Here is a 22,292-nt window from a genome sequence, read left to right on the forward strand (position 1 = left end):
CTATAAAATGTCCTTTGCAATCCTAAATCCTCTAAAATCTTTCCATAATTAGCAATTAAATAGTTAAAATTAACCAATTTTACTTAACTGCACACACATCCCTCTTCTTCCCTAACCTTCTCCATTTTCATTTCTCACTTTTGCTGTGAAATGAACAATGACGACCCAACTCTGAAGCCTTAACCATATATAAGATTTTAACTCAGTGTCTTCAAAATATTGCCCCTACATCAATCTTAGACATCAGAAATACTCTCTTTGAAGAACAAAATGATGTCATTTGTAGGAAAACAGATGGAACTAGAGACTATAATGCTAAGTGAGATTAGCCAGTCTCAGGAAGTCATGGATCAGGTGTTTTCTGCCATACGTGGAACTCCAGAGAAAATAGGAAGCAAAGGCAATTCAGCCAGAGGAGGAGACACCAGTAGGAAGTGGGTTGGAGAAGGGAGTTGGGAAAGAGGAAAATGAGGACTGAGAAAGGGCACAGTTCAAGAACAGTTTGGTCCTTACAAGATGGTTTTACTACCAATCTCACTAACAGGTATAGAGAAGAAACAAGGGGGAGTGAAAATGCACTGTGTGATGTGCATATATGTATGTTTTACTTCAAATTTCATTATGATGTAAAATTATATTGTACAATCAAAGTATAAAAAATACTTTTGCTGAGCTTTTCTGTCTAACTAAAATTTCAAATTCATTCAAGTTCTCCCTTATTTTGTGGTGCTGGGGATGGAACCCAGGGGCATTCTAGTTCTAAGCTACAACCCCAGCCCAATTTTTTACTCTTTATTTTGTAACAGAGTCTCACTGAGTTGCAAAGAGCCTCACTAAGTAGCTGAGGCTGGCTGCGAACCTGGATCCTCCTGTCTCAGCCTCCCAAGATTACAAGCATGCGGCACCACATCCAGCTAAAGGGCCCTTTTATTCTCCTCTTATCCAATTCTTGCAGTCTGTATCTAAACTTCTAGAAACTCCTATATTATTTACCAAAAAAATTCTCTTTAAGTTGTCTCCTGAAAGCCCACTTACTCATTGTTACCTAGAAATCACCAAATGCAATTAAAAACACTATTTACACTCAAGTAAAAAATTCTGCTTTTTGGATTACTAAGTCTCTCCGTCAGGAACCATTAACTAATAGGCATAGTTCTTATTATTTAAAATTATTATACTGTCAGGGAGTAATAGGTTTACAATTTTTATAGGTTAAATGTCTCTTCTTTCATTAAAAAGTAGAATAATATATTTGGTGAAGATAAAAAATAAAATGACTTTTTAATGCAAGTGTACATCAAACCGTGCATGCAAGTCCTGATTATAACATATTTAGAGAAGTTTATGAACTCCACAGAAATGTCAGATGAGCCACATAATTTTCATTCTCCCATTTCTAACTGCAGTGTGCAGCTATGACTGAACTGTTCATTAGCAGCCATCTAATTTACCATTCTCAAAATAATAACTAATTTTTAAAAAACCTTTTACATAATGCATTTGTGCTACTAACAGATGTCTTCAATCACCAGTTTCACATCATTTCTCTATATTTTTATGAATTAGAACATTAGATATGTTTAAGCCCAAATTTATTGAACATTCCATGAAATTGAATGGTGAAATACAAGTCATGAGAAAATTAAATAAATATGTATCTGCTTTCTTACAATAATTTATTTCATTGGCATAAACCTACATGGGAGAATAATTAATTTATTTAATTCTGTAAGCATATATGTACAAAAAGGAAGACAACCTGGTGCAAAAATCATTGACTTTGAAGAGACTGAATCAGAATAAAAATATATTAAAACTTTGAAGAAATATTTTGTTTTTATTTGTACACTTCAGTTTATAAAATGTGGCTTAAATACTGGCATTTATATTTTACTCCTGCAAATAATTTTAGTACATAATACATTTATTTTATATAGTAATTATAGTAATGTACTTTGAGGCTTATTGCTCTATGTTATTGTTCTAAGATGATAAAATATTTTAAAAATATTACTTTATAAAGTTATAAATAAGAAAGTGACTTTTGAATTTATTTGAATTTTTAAAGTGATAGTGAATGACATAGTTGAGAGGATTTAGCAGGAGACATATTAGATAATAGTAAATTTCTTACTGTTTCTACATTCTAGATATGTGCATAGAATGTACATTAATGTCAGGGAGGCATGCAAACTATCAGCCTATGTTATAGAAATATAAACCACAAATTTTAAATATATTTATCACATCAAAAGTCCTGCAATGTTAAATGAGCATTTCATAAATTATTATTATTATTACTATTATTTTTATTTTTATTTATTTATTTATTTATTTTTGGGTGGTACTGAGGTTCCTGGAAACCTTTCTACCTCTGGTCTACACTCCCAGACCTATTTTATATTTTTATTTGGAAACAGGGTCTCTTTAAGCCTGCGAGGCTGGCTTTGAACCTGCAATGATCCTCCTATCTCCGCCTCCCAAGTGCGGGAATTACAAGTTTGTGCTACCATACCCGGCTTAGCATTATTTTATAAATGTGCATTAATTTGTTCCATTAAAACAAAACAATACACATTAAGTGTATATATCTTCAAAGTAGTTTTGATAATTTGGCAAGATACAGAAAAAATGCATAGGTATTAGTATTTAATATTAAACTAACAAGTTTGGTTGGGGTTATTTAGAAAAAGTAGAAGCCTTTTAAAAATCTTAAAAATTTATTTGTTGTGTGTATAAAACTAGTTTCACACATAATTTATTGTCGACAGAAGTACTAGAAACCTCATATATTGAAGAAACTTTTATATTCCTGCTGCCAATTATAATCTTTGTCTGAATACTTTTTTCTTTAGTTTATTCTAATTATTACCAACTTTAAAAAATTATGAGTTTGAATTTCAAAATGAATTTTATGGACTTAAATACTATTACATGAAAGTAATCAATAACTTTGGGGGTTTTTTGTGTGTGTGATACTGGGGGTGGAACCCAGAGGCTTTCTACCTCCGGGATATACTCCCAAACTTATTTTATATTTTATTTGGAAACAGGGCCTCACTAAGTTGCTGAGAGCCTCCCATAGTAGCTGAGGCTGGCTTCGAACCTGCGCGATCCTCCTGTCTCAGCCTCCCAAGCGCAGGGATTACAAGCGTGCGCCACCACACCCAGCTATAAGGGCTATAACTTTGGGATTTGAAAGCACATCTCTAACTTTCTTGATCTAAGGTACGAGTCCACAGATGACAATCTTCAGATGTAGAATTTTCCTTTCACCAGAAGTAAATATGTTTTCTAGCTGAACAACAAATAATTTATGAGGAATTTTTCTTTTTAGGAAAAAAATTAGTATAAAGTTAATGTTTAGTATTCACACATGTGTAAAAGCCTTATAGATGCTACTTTTTCATGGTAGCTTTTCTAATTATTATATTACAATGTTTGCAAACAGTAATGTTTTTATCTATCTTTATACTACCTCCCATTTGTGCATTGATAACTGCCTAGAAATGAATGTTACCACAGTGTTTAATTAACTTTGATAAATAAGTAATTTTGAGGACTAAAGATTATTGTGGGAAAAGGGACATTTATTAACTTGGTAAACTTATTACATTCAGTGTAATTATTGAAAAATTGATGAAAAGTAAAAATTATTAATTTAATACTAGTGTTTGTGACTAATGTAAACACTGGAGAAACCTAACACTAAGCTTCTTTACTTGACGTATGTGTATATTTTCTGACTGAAACAAGTTCTTCATTTTAACAAAAAATTATAATATTTGTTTTAATCTTATCAGTAAAATATATATTATATAAAACTCATATGAATACCTGTTAGAATTAATTTTTGAGTCGTGAATTCATTTTTTCTTTGGACCACCAAGGAGGAATTACATTAAAAATTATTATAGCCCATGCATCTTTCTAGGGCTAATTATCAAAGGTCTGGGGCAAGTGTGAGAGAAAATTGAGAGTAATTTGAATGATCACTAACTAGAAAATGGAAGCCCTGCTTTTCTTCTTGGCACATGATAAAGTTTTCACTAATTGAATTGTTGGTTGGCATAGTCATTTCTTTCATGATAAAGTTGTAGGAAAGGAACGTGAGACTACATCAGAAAAATTATTTCATGATTTTAAGTCATGAAAGTATTATTAAAATATAAAAAACTGTCAAAAGATTCTCAAAATTAATGTTGGGTATTATATTACTTTAAGTCTTTGTGTATAGTTTTCTTCTTTAAGTAAACTCCATACTTATTGTAAAATAGCAGTTTTCAAGTATTATTGGGCCAAATTCAAATCCATAGAATAAGATATTGCTTAAGTATATCATTGTCTGCCACTGTTTAATCCACTGCAAATCATGTCTAGTAGAAGGAAACTGGGATGAAGACATGGAGGTACATTACTATTAACCTAGAGACCAAGCTGGTTTACACTACCTCAGAAACCTTCAACGCATTTAGAGTACCCAAAGGGTAGGAGATGAGGGAGGTACAGAGATGAGATGAGCCTGTTAGAGACAGACACAAGACAGAGCAAAATAAAGAAATATAAAGATGAATGACAAAGTTACATATATGTGTAACAATACATTTATTCATGGGAATAGAAAACATGAAGAAAGAAGGGCTAAATATTTAGAAAATGTTGACTAGGTGAGCTACATTTTAAAAACATGAAACATATGCACATAATTAAACTTGGAGAAAAGTTAGTATGCTTAAAAATAATTAATGTAATATAAAAACTAACAAATTTAAGCACATCATCTTAGAAATACATTTTCTGCTAAGATGTCACCCTGATATTTAAAAAATCAGTAATGGAAGACTCATCAATATTGTCTTAATTATCTTGGAACAGTAGAAAATATCATCTTTAATAAATGATGTTTAATTCTTTCATCTACATGAATCTTTTAGTATGCTTTCTCTCAAGCAATTCTAAAAATCCTCATTTGAGCTTTACCATTTTCTTCAAAGTCAGAACATTATGGGGATAAATATAGCACAGGTATCTTATTTATGAGACCATAGCATTTAAAAAACAACATAAATATCTATATGTAAAGACATCATAAATTTCAAAATAAAAAGTACAGCATTTGTAAAAAGAAGTGATTATAAGACAGCAAACTAAATTTCCAGAACAATTAGAAACATTCACAATAAGTATATGTAAATTGCTTTAAAAGATAAATCTACTCAGGTCCAATGAGTGAACACTTAGCACATCCTTCCAAATCTAAATGCTCTCTAGTAACCTATGATTTTGAATAGACAACTAGAGACTTCCTGCTTTGTAATTCTTTTTGAGATTCTAAATATACCATATAATTACAAAGTATTCTAATTAGAAGGGAGAAAAGATAGGTGTGAAGTAAAGAAAAAGTTAGAAATTATTAGTAAAGGATAGAGTAGAATGAAGATACCCTGTACCTAAGGGAAATAACAGTTTCAATTTATTTTTTAAAATACAAATGTTATCACAAAAGTAATAACATGATAGGTTTGTAATCCAAATGTCTCGGTAAGTGAATACATGACCTAAATAATAAATACAAATTTTAATATATTTTTCTTTCTAGATCACTTAATATAAGTTTTAGTTTTAGTTTCAAGAAAGTATTTGAATACCCTTGATATATTTACTTTGATTATTTTCCACCCATACCCTTCTCAGGGTTCTAATGTCAGCATAGATATTATTTTTCTATTATTTTTGCTGTCATTTTGCCAAATGTAACTGTCACTTTTTATTGAAACATCAGAATCTGCATTTAATTCTCACAGTTTTGATGCTTAATGAAAAGTGAAAGTTAAACACAGCATGGTGGCATTAAAAATGCACGATAAATCCATAACATCCTGCCTCTTAACTGGAGATAATATGTGGATTACTAAGAAAATATTATACAAAAAAGAAAACCAGTCTATTTGGAGGTGAGGTTATAACAAATTACCTTAAAAGGTATGATCAAAATATGTAGACGTGGGGAAGAGAGGAACAAGAAAATATACTATCTTGACTGCTAACCTTGGGAAGTTCTGCCAGAGTAGCATACTCAAAGAACTATCCAATTAAGAAAGCAGAAATTTTTTTTCTAAATAACTCCTTCAGACTTCTTTATATAACCATCAGTTCACTTTTTCAAAGTACTTCAATTGCTTGGCCCCTAAAGCAAAATCACATCAAAGAAGAGATAACTTATTTCTATCTCTGCGTTGAAATAAAATAAGTTCTGTTGTCAAGTTTATAGAAAATCTTCATTCTATTTAATTCCTATTCTACAATCTTAAAAGAAAAATGTTCAATCTTTTTGTGTGAAATATTTACTGAAAAGATTTTTAAGTAAGAATATTATTTTTACTCTTTTGTATGTTTTTAAATCCGTTTGCATCTCTCTGTACTACTGCACCAAAAAATTTAAATCTCTATTGCATGTTTTGAAACCCAGTGTCAAATCTATATTTATGGTTATGAATTTAAGTTTGTTTGTTTATCTAGAGTTTGTCAGTTTTTAAGAGTTCATAAGTAGATTGAGAACCTTAGTAGTAAAGGTCTTTAGCACTTTTCTTCAGTTCTGAGTAGGAGATTTATTTCTAAATTGGTGAAGTCTATACATATTTTCAGAATTCTCAACACACATAATTATGTAAAGTGTGTGAGGAAGCAAAACAGAGTCATAAGGAGGTGTTATAAGCCTAGGCTTAGAAAACCACTTCTGACAGCATAGCCTACAACAATACTTAATTGGATATATGAATCTTATTATAAGTGTTTCCAAGTTTTTATTACCCGAATGTAAGCCCTGAAAAGATTTGTATGTGTTCAGATAAAGGCTGATCATACAGATGGCAAGAGAATCACTCAGATCCTATTTTTTGGAAAAACGAAGCCATTTCCTGAATAAGACAAAAAGTAAGCTCTCATATTACCCTGTGCCTATATGCATCTACATGTAGACTTTATATTCATGGCTATAATTCTAGCATCTCTTCTTATAGTTAACAGAAGTTTCAATCAGTAAGAGTAGGTTAAGTCTGTTTGATATTTGTAATAAATGGTCAATTCGGTAAGTTCTATCCCTCTACCCTCAAAACAACAACAAAAATAGAATGAAATTTTTATATATAAATATTATCCCCAATGAAATTTGAGGTATAAATTTTAGCTAGTTCACAATCTAAAATCATTGACTCATTTTGAAGAAACACAGGTCTTTCTTATAGATACACATTTTATTATCTAGTTTCCAGTAAAAGTGATGAAATTAAAGCAAACACTTGTTTTACCAAAATGTTCCTGAATTCTTGGAAAGTTCGTTCATTGGTGTGTGTGTGTGTGTGTGTGTGTGTGTGTGTGTGTGTGTGTGTGTGTGATTTACTGAGGATTGAGCCCAGAGGCATTCTACCTCACAGCTATCCCCCAGCCCTATTTTTTTTGAAACAGGGTCTCCCTACATTACTGAGAGGCTCACTAAATTGCTGAGGCTGGCTTTGAATCTGCAATCCTCCTGTTTTAGCCTCCTAAATACTAAGATAACAGGTATTGCCACCAAGCTAAGCTCATTGGTATATTTTTCTAAGCTTTTTGGATTAATATATACATAAGCCCATAGTCAAAATTAGAAAAGATTTTATCAGTTTCTTTGAGAGTACCAAACTCAATAAATACTAGCATTATAAGAATAATAAAGTCACCACATTTATATATAACTTGTATAATTTTTCAAATAATAAAAGATTCATTTTGTCAATTTGTATTACATATTTTCAACCAATTTTGTGGTTCAAATATCAACATTTTAGGTTCAAATATGAATATTTGAAATATGTGATTGGAAGAGTTAGACTCTTCCTCAGAATGTCCAATGGAATCTGTTATACAATTTGATACATATCATAAAGTACTCTTCACATTTTAATAAATTTTATGTATGAACTATAGATTTTTCTCTATAGCACCAATAACTCATACTCAATCTTTGAAAAATCTTAAAAATGAAACAAGTATTTAAAAAATAACTTTGCCATTAGAAATTAGACCTATATCCTGAATCAACTTGAGTCTATACCTTAAAGCATTTCTTTTATATTTGCTTGTGTATATTTGATTAAATAGTATGAAAACTGATGAAAATTCCCAATGCAAAGTCTAGAGAAAATCCGGTATCATACATTTGTATTTTGGGCATCTCTGGAGCTTTTGTAAAAGGAGTAAAATCACATATATAGTCCATGCTGTTAACACATATGCTTTAGTTCACTTATAGAAAACAGTCTTTCTAGGGAAGCATTTGAAAATACTTTTCATTAATTTTTATCTTTTAGAACTGGAAAACTAAGAGAGCTGGTAAAAGATTAATAAATTTGTATTATCTTCACAGTACCTCCATTTCGCTTTATAAGATAATGGAAAATATAGACAATAACAAGAGATTTCTAAGCAACTTCCTTAATGTGAATGATGGAAGGATGGATGGATGTAAGAAAAGAACAAAGACTATAGGAAGGAAAAAATAGTCCAATGCATAAGTCAAAGTAAGTCATGATTGCTAAAAAATGATAGTAGTCATCTATGTTGCTATATGAAGAATTGTGAGGATGGTCCATGGACCTGAAGATGCTCCATTGCATTATAATGAGCCCACGAAGTGAAATCATGCTTCATACATGCAGAAAGAGCAACATGCGATGCACCCATGGGTCTTTACAATCTCTAATGAGATTCACTGATCATGTACAACATGAAAACAGCATCTTTTTCCACTGACGCTAAGTGATAAGCTGAAACACAGAATTTTTTCCCAAGCTATTGGACAGATACTAAGACCTTGTTGGGGATACCAGAGATACTGTGTTTGCTGCATTCAAATTTACAAATTCTCATTACATATGCTTTCTTTACATTCTTCCACTAGCTTTTCAAGAAACTTACATTCTATAATGAAAATCTCTAAATTCGATGCTTGAAAGGCTATGTTATATGGTTATGCACATGAAAATAAATGTTTCTGCCACAATAAAATGAATTTACATAAAACATTTCAAATAAAATGTGTTTTAAAGACCTAGACACACTTTGATATCTCAGAGATCTATGGTAGATATAAAGGGCACAATAAAGAAGCATTTACCATTTTTATCCATGGAATTTGGTTCTGATTGTTTCTTGCCAATATCAGCAAAGGAGCGAACAATGGGAATTCTGTTGGTGAGTTTTTTCTGGTTCTGATGGTGATGCTGTTTCATTAGGGCCTCATGAACCCTGTGACGTACGTCTTCATTCAGCTGACCTGAGCTCACTTGTTGATCAAGGACCATATCTGAAAAGGAAAGGCAAAAGAACATATGTCAGCTTTCCTGTTACTCATATGCTAGCAATAAACTCCTGGGTCCATGAATGCACCCCTTGAATAATACTGCATCTTAAAACAGGAATGATTGCTTTGAAAATCTGTTAGTATGATGTTAATACATAGTTTGTTTTCCTTCATAGAAATGGTGCACATTATAAACCACTCAATTTTAAATAAATAATTCTGATGGATTTTTTTTTTTTTTTTTTTTTTTTTTTTGGTACCAGGGATTGACCCAAGAGGCATTCTATCTCTGAGCCCCAGGGTTTCGCTAAGTTGCTGAGGCCTCCTCCAGCTTGTCTCAGACTCTCAATTACTGAGATTCCATCATGCACCACCATGCTCAGCTGAGGCACTAAAATATTTATGTAAAGCAAATCACGGTAAACTGGCTTCTACTGCCCAATTGAAGAACTGAAGATTTCAAAATAAGCACAATTATCCATAAATTGTTTTCTTTCAGTGTGTAAGGAAAATGAACCATGAAACAGACCTGGGTCACTCTACCATAGTCTAGTTTTGTGACCCTGCAAAATTGAAACCCTCAGTGCTCTTATTTGTAACATGGAAATTATAATATCTATCTCATATGTCTTTGGCAAGGCCAATGACTTAGACACCTAATGTACTGTTTGGAATTCATGGTGATTTTAACACATGCAAAGCCAGATGTGATGGCGCATGCTTATAATCTCCACATTCGGGAGGCTGAGACCTGAGGATCAAGATTCACGGACAACCTCAGCTACTTAGTGAGGCCCTTTGCAACTCAATGAGACCCTGTTTCAAAAATTAAAAAAAACTAGCCGGGAGTGGTGGCGCATGCTTGTAATCCCAGCATTTGGGAGCCTGAGACTGGAAAATTGTGGTTCATGGACAGCCTCAGGTACTTAGTGAGGCCCTTTGCAACTCTGTGAGACCCGGTTTCAAAATAAAGAATAAAAAAAAAATAAGGCTGGAGGTGTACCTCGGAGGTACAATGTCCTTGGGTTCCAACCCCAGTACTGCAAAAATATATAAATAAATATATATATAAATAAATAAATAAATAAATAAATAAATAAATAAATAAATACAGAAGCAGGGTGTGGTGGCACACACTTGTAATCCCAACATTCGGGAGGCTGAGACCAGAGGACAGACTCAGCTACTTAGTGAGGCCCTCTGCAAATTAGTGAGATCCTGTTTCAAAATAAAGATAAAAAATGGGACAAGGGGTGTAGCTTAGAGGTCGAATGCCCCTGGGTTCCATCACTAGACCTGCAACACCTCTCACATGCCTAGATCTTCAATGCCTCTCACACCACTGGATCGATCTTCAAGGCAAAAGATGAGTAAAGACTCCTTAGAACTAAAGAAAACTATGAACCAAATGGACCTAATAGACATTTACAGAATATTTCAGCCAGGAACTACAGAATACACATTCTTCTCAGCAGCCCATGGAACCTTCTCCAAAATAGACCATATTCTGGGACACAAAGAAAGCACCAGCAAATTCAAAAGATGTAATATAATTCCTTGCATGTTTTCAGACCATAATGGAATAACAGTAGAAATCAACAACAGGAAACTGAAAAGAAATTATTCAAATACATGGAGATTGAACGATACACTATTGATTGATGAATGGGTAAGAGCAGAAATTAGGGAAGAAATAAAGAAATTTATGGAAACAAATGAAAACAGAGACACAACTTGCCAAAATCTATGGGACACTATGAAGGCAGTATTAAGAGAAAAGTTTATTGCATTGAGTGCCCACATAAGAAGGACAGAGAATCACCAAGTAAAGAACCTAATGACACAACTCAAGGACCTAGAAAGACTGCAACAGTCTATTCCCAAAGCCAGCAGAAAGCAAGAAATCATTAAAATTAGAGCAGAAATAAATGAAATAGAGAAGAAAATAAATTCAAAGAATCAACAAAACAAAAATCTGGTTCTTTGAAAAGATTAATAGAATTGATAAACCCCTAGCTAACCTAACCAAAAGAAAAATAGAACCAACTCAAATTATTAAAATTAGAAATGAAAAAGCAGACATCCCCACAGATAGTGAAGAAATTCAAAAGATTATCAGAAACTACTTTAAAAATTTATACTCCTATAGACTAGAAAACATGGAAGAAATTGTTAGATTTCTAAGCACAGTTAACCTACCTAAACTCAACCAAGAGGATATAACAAGCCTAAACCAACCAATAGCAACCAAAGAAATAGAAATGGCAATAAAAATTCTTCCACCAAAGAAAAGCCCAGGCCCAGATGGGTTTCCAGCTGAATTCTACAAAACCTTTAGTGAACAACTAATACCAATACTTCATAACTTGGTCCAGGAAATTGAAAGAGATGAAACTCTCCCAAATTCTTTCTATGAGGCCAGTATCACATTAATCCCCAAACCAAATAAAGATACCTCAAGAAAGAAAAACTACAGACCAATATCCTCAATGAACATAGATGCAAAACTTCTAAACAAAATACTAGCCATATGCATTCAAAACCATATCAAGAGAATAATACACCATGACCAAGTTGGTTTCATCCCAGAAAAACAAGGCTGGTTCAACATACACAAATCAATACATATTATTCACCACATAAATAGAACCAAGAACAAAAACCACATCATCATAGCAATAGATGCTGAAAAATCATTCTACAAAATTCAACACTCATTCATGTTAAAAAAAAAAAACACTGCAGAAAATTGGAAGAGAAGGAACGTACTTCAACATCATTAAGGCAATATACTGTAAACCCAAAGCAAACATTATATTGAATGGGGAAAAGCTGCAAGAATTTCCTCTAAAGTCAGGAACAAGACAAGGATGCCCACTATCACCACTCCTTTTCAATATAGTCCTTGAAACTCTTGCCGCAGCAATAAGACAAGAGAAGGAAATCAAAGGAATTCACATAGGAAGAGAGGAATTAAATTATCCTTATTTGCAGATGACATGATACTTTATCTGGAAGACCCAAAGAACTCAACCAAAAGACTTCTGGAGCTGATTGACAAATTCAGCAAAGTTGCACGATACAAAATCAACATAAAGAAATCAGTTGCTTTTCTTTAGGCCAACAATGAATCTACAATGAAAGAAATAAATCAATTCCGTTTGCTATAACCTCAAAACCAATAAAATATCTAGGAATAAACCTAACCAAAGATGTAAAATATCTCTACAATAAAAACTATAAAACATTAAAGAAAGAAATTGAAGAAGACCTTGGAAGATGGAAAGATCTCCCATGCTCATGGATAGGCAGAATAAATATCATCAAAATGGCCATTCTGCCAAAAGTGATCTACAGATTCAATGCAATTCCCATTAAAATACCAGAAACATTCTTCATAGACCTAGGAAAATCAATCATGAACTTTATATGGAGAAAGAAAAGACCCAGAATAGCCAAAGCAATTCTCAGCAATAAGAACCATGTAGGAGGCATCACAATCCCAGACTTCAAATTATACTATAGAGCAATAGTAGTAAAAACAGCATGGTATTGGCACAACAACAGGTATACTGACTAGTGGATTAGAAGAGAAGATACAGAAACAAATCCACACACCTTTAGTCAATTAATCTTTGACAAAGGGGCCAAACTCATACGTTGGAGAAAAGACAGCCTTTTCAACAAATGGTGCTGGGAGAACTGGCTATCCGTTTGTAGAAAGATGGAACTAAATCCTTACCTCTCACCATGCACAGGAATCAACTCGAGATGGATCAAAGACTTAGAAATTAGACCAGAGACTGTGAAGTTATCAGAGGAGAGCATAGGCTCAACACTACAACATATTGGCACAGGCAGTAACTTTCTCAACAAAACCTCCAAAGCTCAGGAAATTAAAGCAAAAATTAACATAGGGATGGCATCAAACTAAAAAGTTTCTTCTCATCAAAGGAAACCATTAATAACCTAAAGAGGAAGCCTACAGAATGGGAGATCTTTACCAGCCACCACTCTGATAGGGGGCTAATATTCAGAATATACAAAGAGCTCGAAATACTCTACACTAGCAGAACAAACAACCCAATCAAGAAATGGGCAATTAAACTGAATAAACACTTTACAAAAGAATAGATACGAAGGGCCAATAGATACATGAAAAGATGTTCTACATCATTAGCCATCAAGGCGATGCAAATCAAAACTACACTGAGATTCCATCTAACCCCAGTTAGAGTGGCAAGCTGGCAAGGATGTGGGGAAAGAGGAACCCTTTTACACTGTTGGTGGGAGTGCAAACTAGTTCAGCCACTATGGGGATCTGTGTGGAGATTCCTAAGAAAACTGGGAATAGATCCACCATATGATCCAGCTCTACCACTCCTGGGTATTTTTCCAAAGGGCTTGAAATCAGAGAACTACAGTAACATATGCATACCTATGCTCATAGCAGCACAATTCGTAATAGCCAAAATATGGAACCAACCCAGGTCCCCAACAACAGATGAATGGATTGCAAAATTATGGAAAATATACACAATGGAATTCTATTCAGCCATAAAGAAGAACAAAATCATGTCATTTGCAAGAAGATGGAAAGTCCTGGAGAGCATTATGTTAAGTGAGATCAGCCAAGCACAGAAGGAGAAGGGACATATGTTTCCTCTAATATGCCCAAACTAAGGAACATAGGAAATACCAGAGGGACTCCAGATAATGGAGGGGAAATCTCAGCAAAGTTTGAATGGAAAGACAGGAGAGGAGGAAGGCTGATCTTGATTAATGAGGGTCTACATCCGAATATGTATAGAAGTATGAATATGGTATGGTTACCCTGGACAATCATTGTTGGGAGGGGGAAGGGAAAATGGAGGTGGGGGAGGAGAGGGCACCAAGTATAGTTTAAATGTATACCATTTATTTTCAATAAAAATTTGTAAAAATAAATAAATAAATAAAAGCTAAAGAAAAAACAGAAATGCAAATGAAATCAGCTAAAGTAATGAATTTTATTGACTCACATAACAGAAAGACTAAAGTTAGGCTAACTCTAATTCCATTTCTTTGTGATTCTGTCTGCTTCCCCCCCCCCCTAGGTGTAGGCTTTAACCTCAAGCTGATTTTTCTTATGTCTATAAAATGGTTGCTAGAAACAAGGAAATATATCCTTGTTCATGTCCAGTGAAAAATTGAATTAACTGTTTTGTGACATTCTCATAAAAAAAGGTTGCCTCCAGCCCTTGAACAGAAAAATGTTCTCCTAAATCAGACTGACAAAGCCCCGCCTCTCCTGAACCAGTCACTGATGATGGAGATGGGTTTGAACTAATCAAGAACTGCCCTTCACTCTGGCGTTAATTCTCTACACCAGAGGTAGACTCACCTTATCTGGAATAAGCCAGATACTATATATTTTAGGCTTCATGGGCCATGTAAGCTCTATCACAAGTATAAAACGATACCTTTGTAGCACAAAAGCAACTGCAGATAACATATGTACAGATGAGCACAGATGTACTCCAGTGTAACCATTTTTTGGTTTTATTGTTTTTTGTTGGTTTGCTTGCTTGCATTATTGGGAATTGAGCCCACCAGCATTCTACCTCTGACCTATACTCCTAGCCCTATTTTTTTTTAAACAGGGCCTCTATAAGGTGCTAAGATTGGCCTCAAATCTACAATCCCCCTGTCTCAGCCTCCCAAGTACCAGGATTATAGGCAAACTTCACCACACCCAGCTCTGCTATAACTTTTTATGGACACTAAAATTTGAATTTAATATGATCACATTACAAAATAACAATCATCTCTCCTATTATTATTAATTTTTTGGGTGGTACTGGGGTTCCTGGAAACCCTTCTACCTCTGTTTTACACTCCCATACCTATTTTTGTATTTTTATTTGGAAACAAGGTCTCTTAAGCCAGCGAGGCTGGGTTTGAACTTGTGCAATCCTCTTGTCTCCACCTCCCAAGCATGGGGATTACAAGCTTGTACCACCACGCCCAGCCTCTCCTATTATTTTAACCATATAAAATATAATCACTATTCTTAGCTCAAAAGCCCTACAAATAGGGCAGCAGGCTATATTTGGCATATGAGATATAGTTTCCTCTGTCTCTTTTCTGTTTAGCATAGGAAGAGGTAAAAATGAATATTTGGAAGTTAGTCATAATATATATGCTGAATATTAGGACATTAGCCACTCTAACTATTGCAAAAGTCCCTTTCAATTTTGAAAATATATGATACTATAGTATAATTTTAAATCAACATGTCAGTTCTTTGAAAATCAGTAGTTATATACTTCTGAATTAACTTAAAAGAAGTGATAAATTTTCAACCTACATGACATTACACTGAAACACTGCTGAAACTGACAAACATATAAAATATGCATTATATAGTTCATAATATAAGTTATAAAGTAGGTCATTAAAACACTACTATGCCATTATTATAAGGTAGTTCTATTCATAATCATGCAATGACTTCCCAGTTTGATATTTTAATCAGAATCAAAATTAATCATAAATAAATCATACATGTGTTTATAGTTTTCCATTTTTTACTAAACCACAATCTTTCTTGGTTTGAGCAATACAAAAACACATAGGTTGCTAGCCTCAGTTTCTCGGAAATAAGGTCTTTATTTCATACAGTTACATAAGAGAAAGTACATACTTAGAAGCATACTTATCTGTTCATTAGTCACACAAAAATACAGTCAACTCCTATGAGATATTACTGCATCAGTCAATATATCAAGAAATTGGAAGATTTAACCTTCCTTAAGGATATACTGGGTGAGATTTAAGTATCAAAAGAAATCTGACTCAGTAATCACAGTGTTCTCTTCACAACTACAATATATAGCAGTAGTAACTTGAAGAGAAGGAAAAGCTAATGGATCATAATGGCTTTGGGCTCAGAGTCAAGTCCTACAATCCCAGCCGGCTCTGATGCCTAAATGATACAGTCTAGTCTGCCAAAAAGCACAGTGCCAGGATCTCTATAAGAGAAGAAACAAGAAGGAAAGGGATAAATAGGTCACACTATTCTAATGTTAAACAGGTGCTAGAAAAATTATTAGCATTGTGTACAAAAGGCCTCAAAATATAAAAATAAATTTTATCCTAATTAATTAGGTAATTATCATAATCAATCCATCTTGACTACCAAATGCCCTTAAAGTCTGTGAGATTTTCTGAATATTAATTATCACATAAATACTTTAAAAACCCATTGTCTTAATTTGTAAAGACATTTGAAGTGCAGTGATAAACCAAAATTTCCAAATTCTAGTTTTTGGTTGACAGGAGCAACAACAGGGTTAGTACTAAAAGCACAAACTACCAGAACATTCTAGACCAAAAACTCTCATAATATAAACATGCTTTTAAATATAACATTATTGCCATACAACATTTGTGCATATTATATTCAGTGAAACAACCTGGATTTATCCTTCAATGAAATAATTTAAACAACTAAAGTTACTTTAGTGAGTCAAGAGCTGTGACTGATAATTTGTCCATGGTACTAACTTTAGTTTGGTTTTCATTTCTGCTTAACTCATTGACAGAATCAGGGTAAAGTATTCACACTGAAAAGAGAATATTTCCATTTTTAGTCTTTATGGTGCTGAATTTCAAAGAGATTAACATAGACCATAAAGTTGCCTTTAATGTATATGAATATAATTAGGAAGCATTTTTAATACAATCAATCTCTATATCAAAATAAATCATGGTAAGAAAATGTGTCTGAAAAAATTGGATTTTAAAAGGTTAAGTAATATTATGAAGGTTGAAGTTTAGATTTCCTGAGTTCTCTGAAACATTGGGAAATAGATACATTTTAAATTAATTTTATCCAAAAGAAAATCCAACTTTAATTATACCAGGAATTTTTGACAGACCTGCTGGATACAAATGGGATTTTCCACTCCTAAATCTACGGAAATCTCTTTAAGGAATTATCTGAGCCTGTCAAAAACATATAACACTGACATAAAAATCCCTAATCATTCCAAAACAATATCTAGGACACGTTCCTCTTCTAGGAGTGCCTGGAAAAGAGGGCTGCAGTACAGGGTCTAGAGTCCTCCAAGATAAACTACTATTTCTTGCTTTTAGAAATTGAAACTAATAACTTAGGAATGTCCCTGGTATAGAACTGCCAAACATAAAGAAAAAACAATGCTAAGTAGGTGGAGAGGAAAAAATACCAGTTCTTATTCTTAGTCATTATGGCCACAAGTTATTATAAAATGGTATAAAAGAAAACTTATGACTATAGGCTAATCAAAAGAAATTATTTTCTTCTCTGCAAATGTATACCTTTAATACATTACTTTCTGTTTATCTGTTTTTTAAATGGGGCAAACAGCTTCTTTCTACATTATGAGTTTACTGTAAAGATATAATAATAGATGTGAAAATTCTTTGCCACACTAGACGTTCTGAAGAGGTAAAGCATATTACAACTCGATTGTCATAACATGAAAATCGCAGTAAGTACAAACAAGAAAGTAATTATAAGCTAGAGGAAGACCATACTTTAATGAGATTTTATTGAGGGCAGAGATAAGTACCTTTGAGTTTAAAGAAGTCAAGTTATAATTATTCTGTGGGAGGAATTGTTTATTAAGAGTTGAAAAGGAATTAAAGGTAAAAATGATCAATACAAATATCAGTAATTGTATTTTTCTATCTGATGTTAGCTCTAAGCTACTGACGTATTTTGAATGGCATTTTACAAGGTGTCTACGCTGAAAATGGGACATTCAAGTTGGGTTACTTCAGAGGCAGAAAGACACAGACTAATTAGAAAGGCAGAAAGAATACTCAAAAGCTATTTGGGGTATCAAGCTTCCATTGAACTACTTTCATTGTAAGAATAGACTTAGAGATTGTAATTGACTTGAAAAGGCTAGATTTAACACAACTCACCTTCACATGTTCTACAAAACTGGACTTGGAGGAGGAGGCCAGGGTTAGGGGAAAGAAATATGATTTTAGACAATAAAACAACCAAGCTGATTAAATGAACAACACTTTAGTCCAGTTACTAGATTTCCTGGGATGACTAACTTTCTAAAGAGAGCATTGGAAATTGCATGTTAGGAAATTTAAAGCCTGGTAAAAGTACAAATAGTATGTTCTGAGACTAATTTTACTAGGTTGAGGAATCTGACTTCATTTCATATAGCCAATACAAAACTTAGTGAAAATGATCCTTTTTGTCAAAGATTTTGCCATCTGTGAGTTATACAGCAGAAATATCCTTAAGGCAAAAACCTTTAACCTTCTGAATATGAGTTGTTATATTAATGAAATACGTACAACAATAACAATACTTTGCCCCAAGTTTGTTATCAGCACCAAAAAGAAACTATGCAAAGTTAATGCTTCCTTTTTTATGCAAAGTTATGCTTCTTTAATGTCCAAATGTCATGAAAATCTCGGCCATTTTGTTCCTAATAAGAATATAAATTTTTTTTTCAGTACTGGGGATGGAGCCCAGGGGCATTCTACCTCCAAGCTATATCCCCATCCCTATTTTTTATTCTTTATTTTGAAACAAAGTCTCACCAAGTTGCCCAGCTAATATAAAATATTTGATTGGGTAGCAGCAAGATGCTATAATGTAAAATTAAGAAACTATGAAGGCCGGGCATGGCGGTGCACACTTGTAATCCCAGAATTTAGGAGGCAGAGACCGGAGGATCTCAGTTCGCGGACAGCCTCAGCTACTTAGTGAGGGCCTTCGCAATTCAATGAGACTCTGATTAAAAAATAAATAAAAAGACTAAAAAATAGGGATGGGGGTGTAGTTCAAAGGTAGAATGCCCCAGGGTTCCATCCCCAGTACCTCAAGAAAAAAAAAAGAAATTATGAATAGCTACAATTCCTGTATTCTTAGGAAATTTGTTAATTTCTAAGTTGACCATTTTCTTTAAGTCTTGATTTAGTACAAACTGTCAATATAGCCTGTTTTTCTGAAAATTATACTGTATTAATCTTTACAAAGTCCTGCCAGATGTGGTAGCACAGATGCCTGTAATTCCAATGCTTAGGACGCTGAGCAAGAAGGACTGCAGGTTCAGGGTAGCCTCAGCAATTTAGCAAGGCTCTCAGGAACTTAGTGAGACCCTAATTCAAAATAAAAGATTAAATAGAGCTGGGAGTATAGTGGCTCAGAGGTGTAGAAGATCCCTGGGTTTAATCCTCAGCTCCATCAAAAAAAAAAAAAAGAAGAAGAAGAAAGAAAAGAAAAAGAAAAGGGAGAAGAATCAAAAAGCTTCGCACAGTCCTTTAGGCTCTTTATAGGTAACCTCTTTTTAAGGAAGAAGGCTTATCTTTCCTGGCTTCGGTAGGGTTGGGTTTGTTTACGTTTCTGAATGCTTTTTCTTAATATTTTGAGCAAGGATACTATTTCCATAGTTTCTTTTTATCTCATGTATTGCAGCATGGCATGCCTATCAGCACAAAAGACCCAAATCAATCATTGTAAAGGTGATTAAGAAAAGGAACATGGTTTAAAATGAGAGACCTTTTGATAGATTTGGAACATGATAATATAGTTCCAATGGGAATGGCAACTATTCCATGGGACTGATCCATAGATTAGATGAGATACATCATTCTTTCCTATACTTTTATTGGTGAATTATAGTCTCAAATCATGATGTAGTTCACAGTGATAGTGACATAAAAGAAAATGGGCATCTGAACTAAATAGACTTCACAAAAGAAGAAATACAAATGGCAAATAGATCCATGAAAAAAAATCATTAGCAGTGAGTGAGATGAAAATCAAAACTACACTGAGATTTCATCTAACTCCAATCAGAATGGCAGGAATCAAAAAGTCAAAAAAAAAAAAAAACAAATGTTGGTGAGGATATGAGGAAACTGGAACTCTTCTATACTGTTGGTATGATTGCAAATTAGTGAGCCACTATGAAGATCAGTGTAGAGATTCTCAGAAAACTGGAAATGAATCCATGATATAATGCCACTCCTGGGTATCTTTAAAAAGGGACTGAAATCAGAATATTATAGTAATAAATGCATATCCATGTTGATAACAACATAATTCACAATAGCCAAATTATGGAACCAACCTAGGTGACCACCAACAAATGAATGGATTATAAGATTTGGAATATTCACACAATGAAATTTTACATAATAATCAAGAAGAATAAAATTATGTAATTTGCAGGAAAATAGATGGACCTGGAGAATATTAGATACATAATTTTTGAATAAAAATTAAATACAAATTTATTTTCTCCTATGTTATATAAAAGCCACACATAATTGTAGTTTTCATCTTTATAATATATAATTAAGATATTAAAGTCTTCTTTAGTTCTTCTATTTCATAAATAAATCCCATCTAGAAATGCTTTTTTTTCCAAACTAGAAAAATTTTTAAAAGCTGCCTCAGTCTTTTCCTTATTTTTGTTAAAATATCCATTGATCATTTCATTTATACTCTTTCAAAACTGATTCCTATATATTTGTACTATTTTGTGTTTACTACAATGTGTCTTCTAGACACATTGTACAGAAGTTCTTTAATTCTACTTCCATGACAGTGATTTAGCTCATAAATACAACTGTTCATGTTACAGTGCCGGACACAGTAAAATTCCAATGCAGATCATTCATCCCAGGGAGTAGACATAGGATTAAAGTATGAAACACTCTTACCTGCATCCCTTGTGTTCCTCTGCACTGTAAAAGCTTTAATTCCATTTAATTCCATAAAATAAACAGTTTTATCTTTCTATGCCCTTCCTAAACCAATATCTTTCCAAATTATTGAAATTTTTATTTGGTCATTTCATGTGTTGGAATATTGGAAAATCATTGTCACAGTAATTTTTTCTTCAAATTTCTAATAATGACAGTCTAAATATAATAGTGAAAAATAAAATACTGAACAGGGGTCAGTATATTTAGGTTCTTACTCTAGAATCACCACTGACAATCTAGACCACATCTCTTTGAGATTCAACTGTTTTTATCTCAAGTAAAAGAGTAGAAAGAAATTACTTTTAAGGTTCCATACACAGATTGAGATCATTTATTTTCCAAAATTAACATATGCATGGCACGAAATTATATGGAAAAGAGAGTAATAAAAATCAGCCAAAACCCATGAGAACAAAAAGGACTAAAGGAAGAAAAGATATACCTGCAATTTCTTCTAAACTGTTGGCATGCATGTCCAGCAGCACAGTCCCATTCAGAATACAACTTCTCAACTCAAACAAGCTGTGCAGGGAAAGAGTAGCCACGTAGGGCTTGCTCCACCTCTCCCCTCCGTCTTCCACATCTTCTTCAAACTTCAACCACCTACACCAATACATATTCCTATTAGCACACTGAATATTATATTGTAGATGAATTACCATTTATCACAATAAGAGGTAGAAACAAAAATATTTTGTTACTTCTAAGTTTCATGAGTTTCAGAACTATGTATAAGCTAGTCCAAGTTACTCCATTTATTTCACTTTAATTCCTTTTACAAGGAATTCTTCTTGTAATTGAAAGATTACTGAAAATAAAGAGAGCTCATGTTATTGTTTTTTATTTGTTTTTAGTACTAGGGATTGAACTTAAGTACTTCTGAGCTAGACGTTCAGTCATATTTTATTTTTCATTATAATAATAATAATAATAATTATTATTATTATTATTATTATTATTATTATTGCTACTGGGGTTCCTGGAAACCCTTCTACCTCCAGGCTACACTCCCAGACCTATTTTATATTTTATTTAAAAACAGGGTCTCTTAAGCCAGCGCAGCTGGCTTCAAACCTGCACAACCCTCCTGTCTCCACCTCCCAAGTGCAGAGATTACAAGCATGCGCCACCACGCCCGGGTTATTTTTATTTTTTGAAACAAGTCTTTGCTAAGTTGTTGAAG

At 33.3% G+C, this 22,292-nt stretch overlaps 1 protein-coding gene across 7 annotated transcripts in view; it reads right to left on the reverse strand.

Moving 5' to 3' along the window:
* The window catches only part of SLC4A10 (solute carrier family 4 member 10), a gene marked incomplete at both ends in the record, with an annotated part of 320,758 nt that overhangs the window by 96,383 nt on the left and 202,083 nt on the right, over positions 1-22,292 (reverse strand). For all 7 annotated transcript variants that reach the window (XM_080689857.1, XM_080689854.1, XM_080689856.1 and 4 more), the window contains 2 exons: positions 9,152-9,340; positions 21,552-21,712. In XM_080689857.1, the coding sequence (XP_080545983.1) occupies positions 9,152-9,340; positions 21,552-21,712 (350 nt within the window). The remainder of the gene's footprint in view (positions 1-9,151; positions 9,341-21,551; positions 21,713-22,292) is intronic.

This window comes from Muscardinus avellanarius (assembly GCF_963383645.1).
Source record: "Muscardinus avellanarius genome assembly, chromosome: 2".
Taxonomy (NCBI): Eukaryota; Metazoa; Chordata; class Mammalia; order Rodentia; family Gliridae; genus Muscardinus; species Muscardinus avellanarius.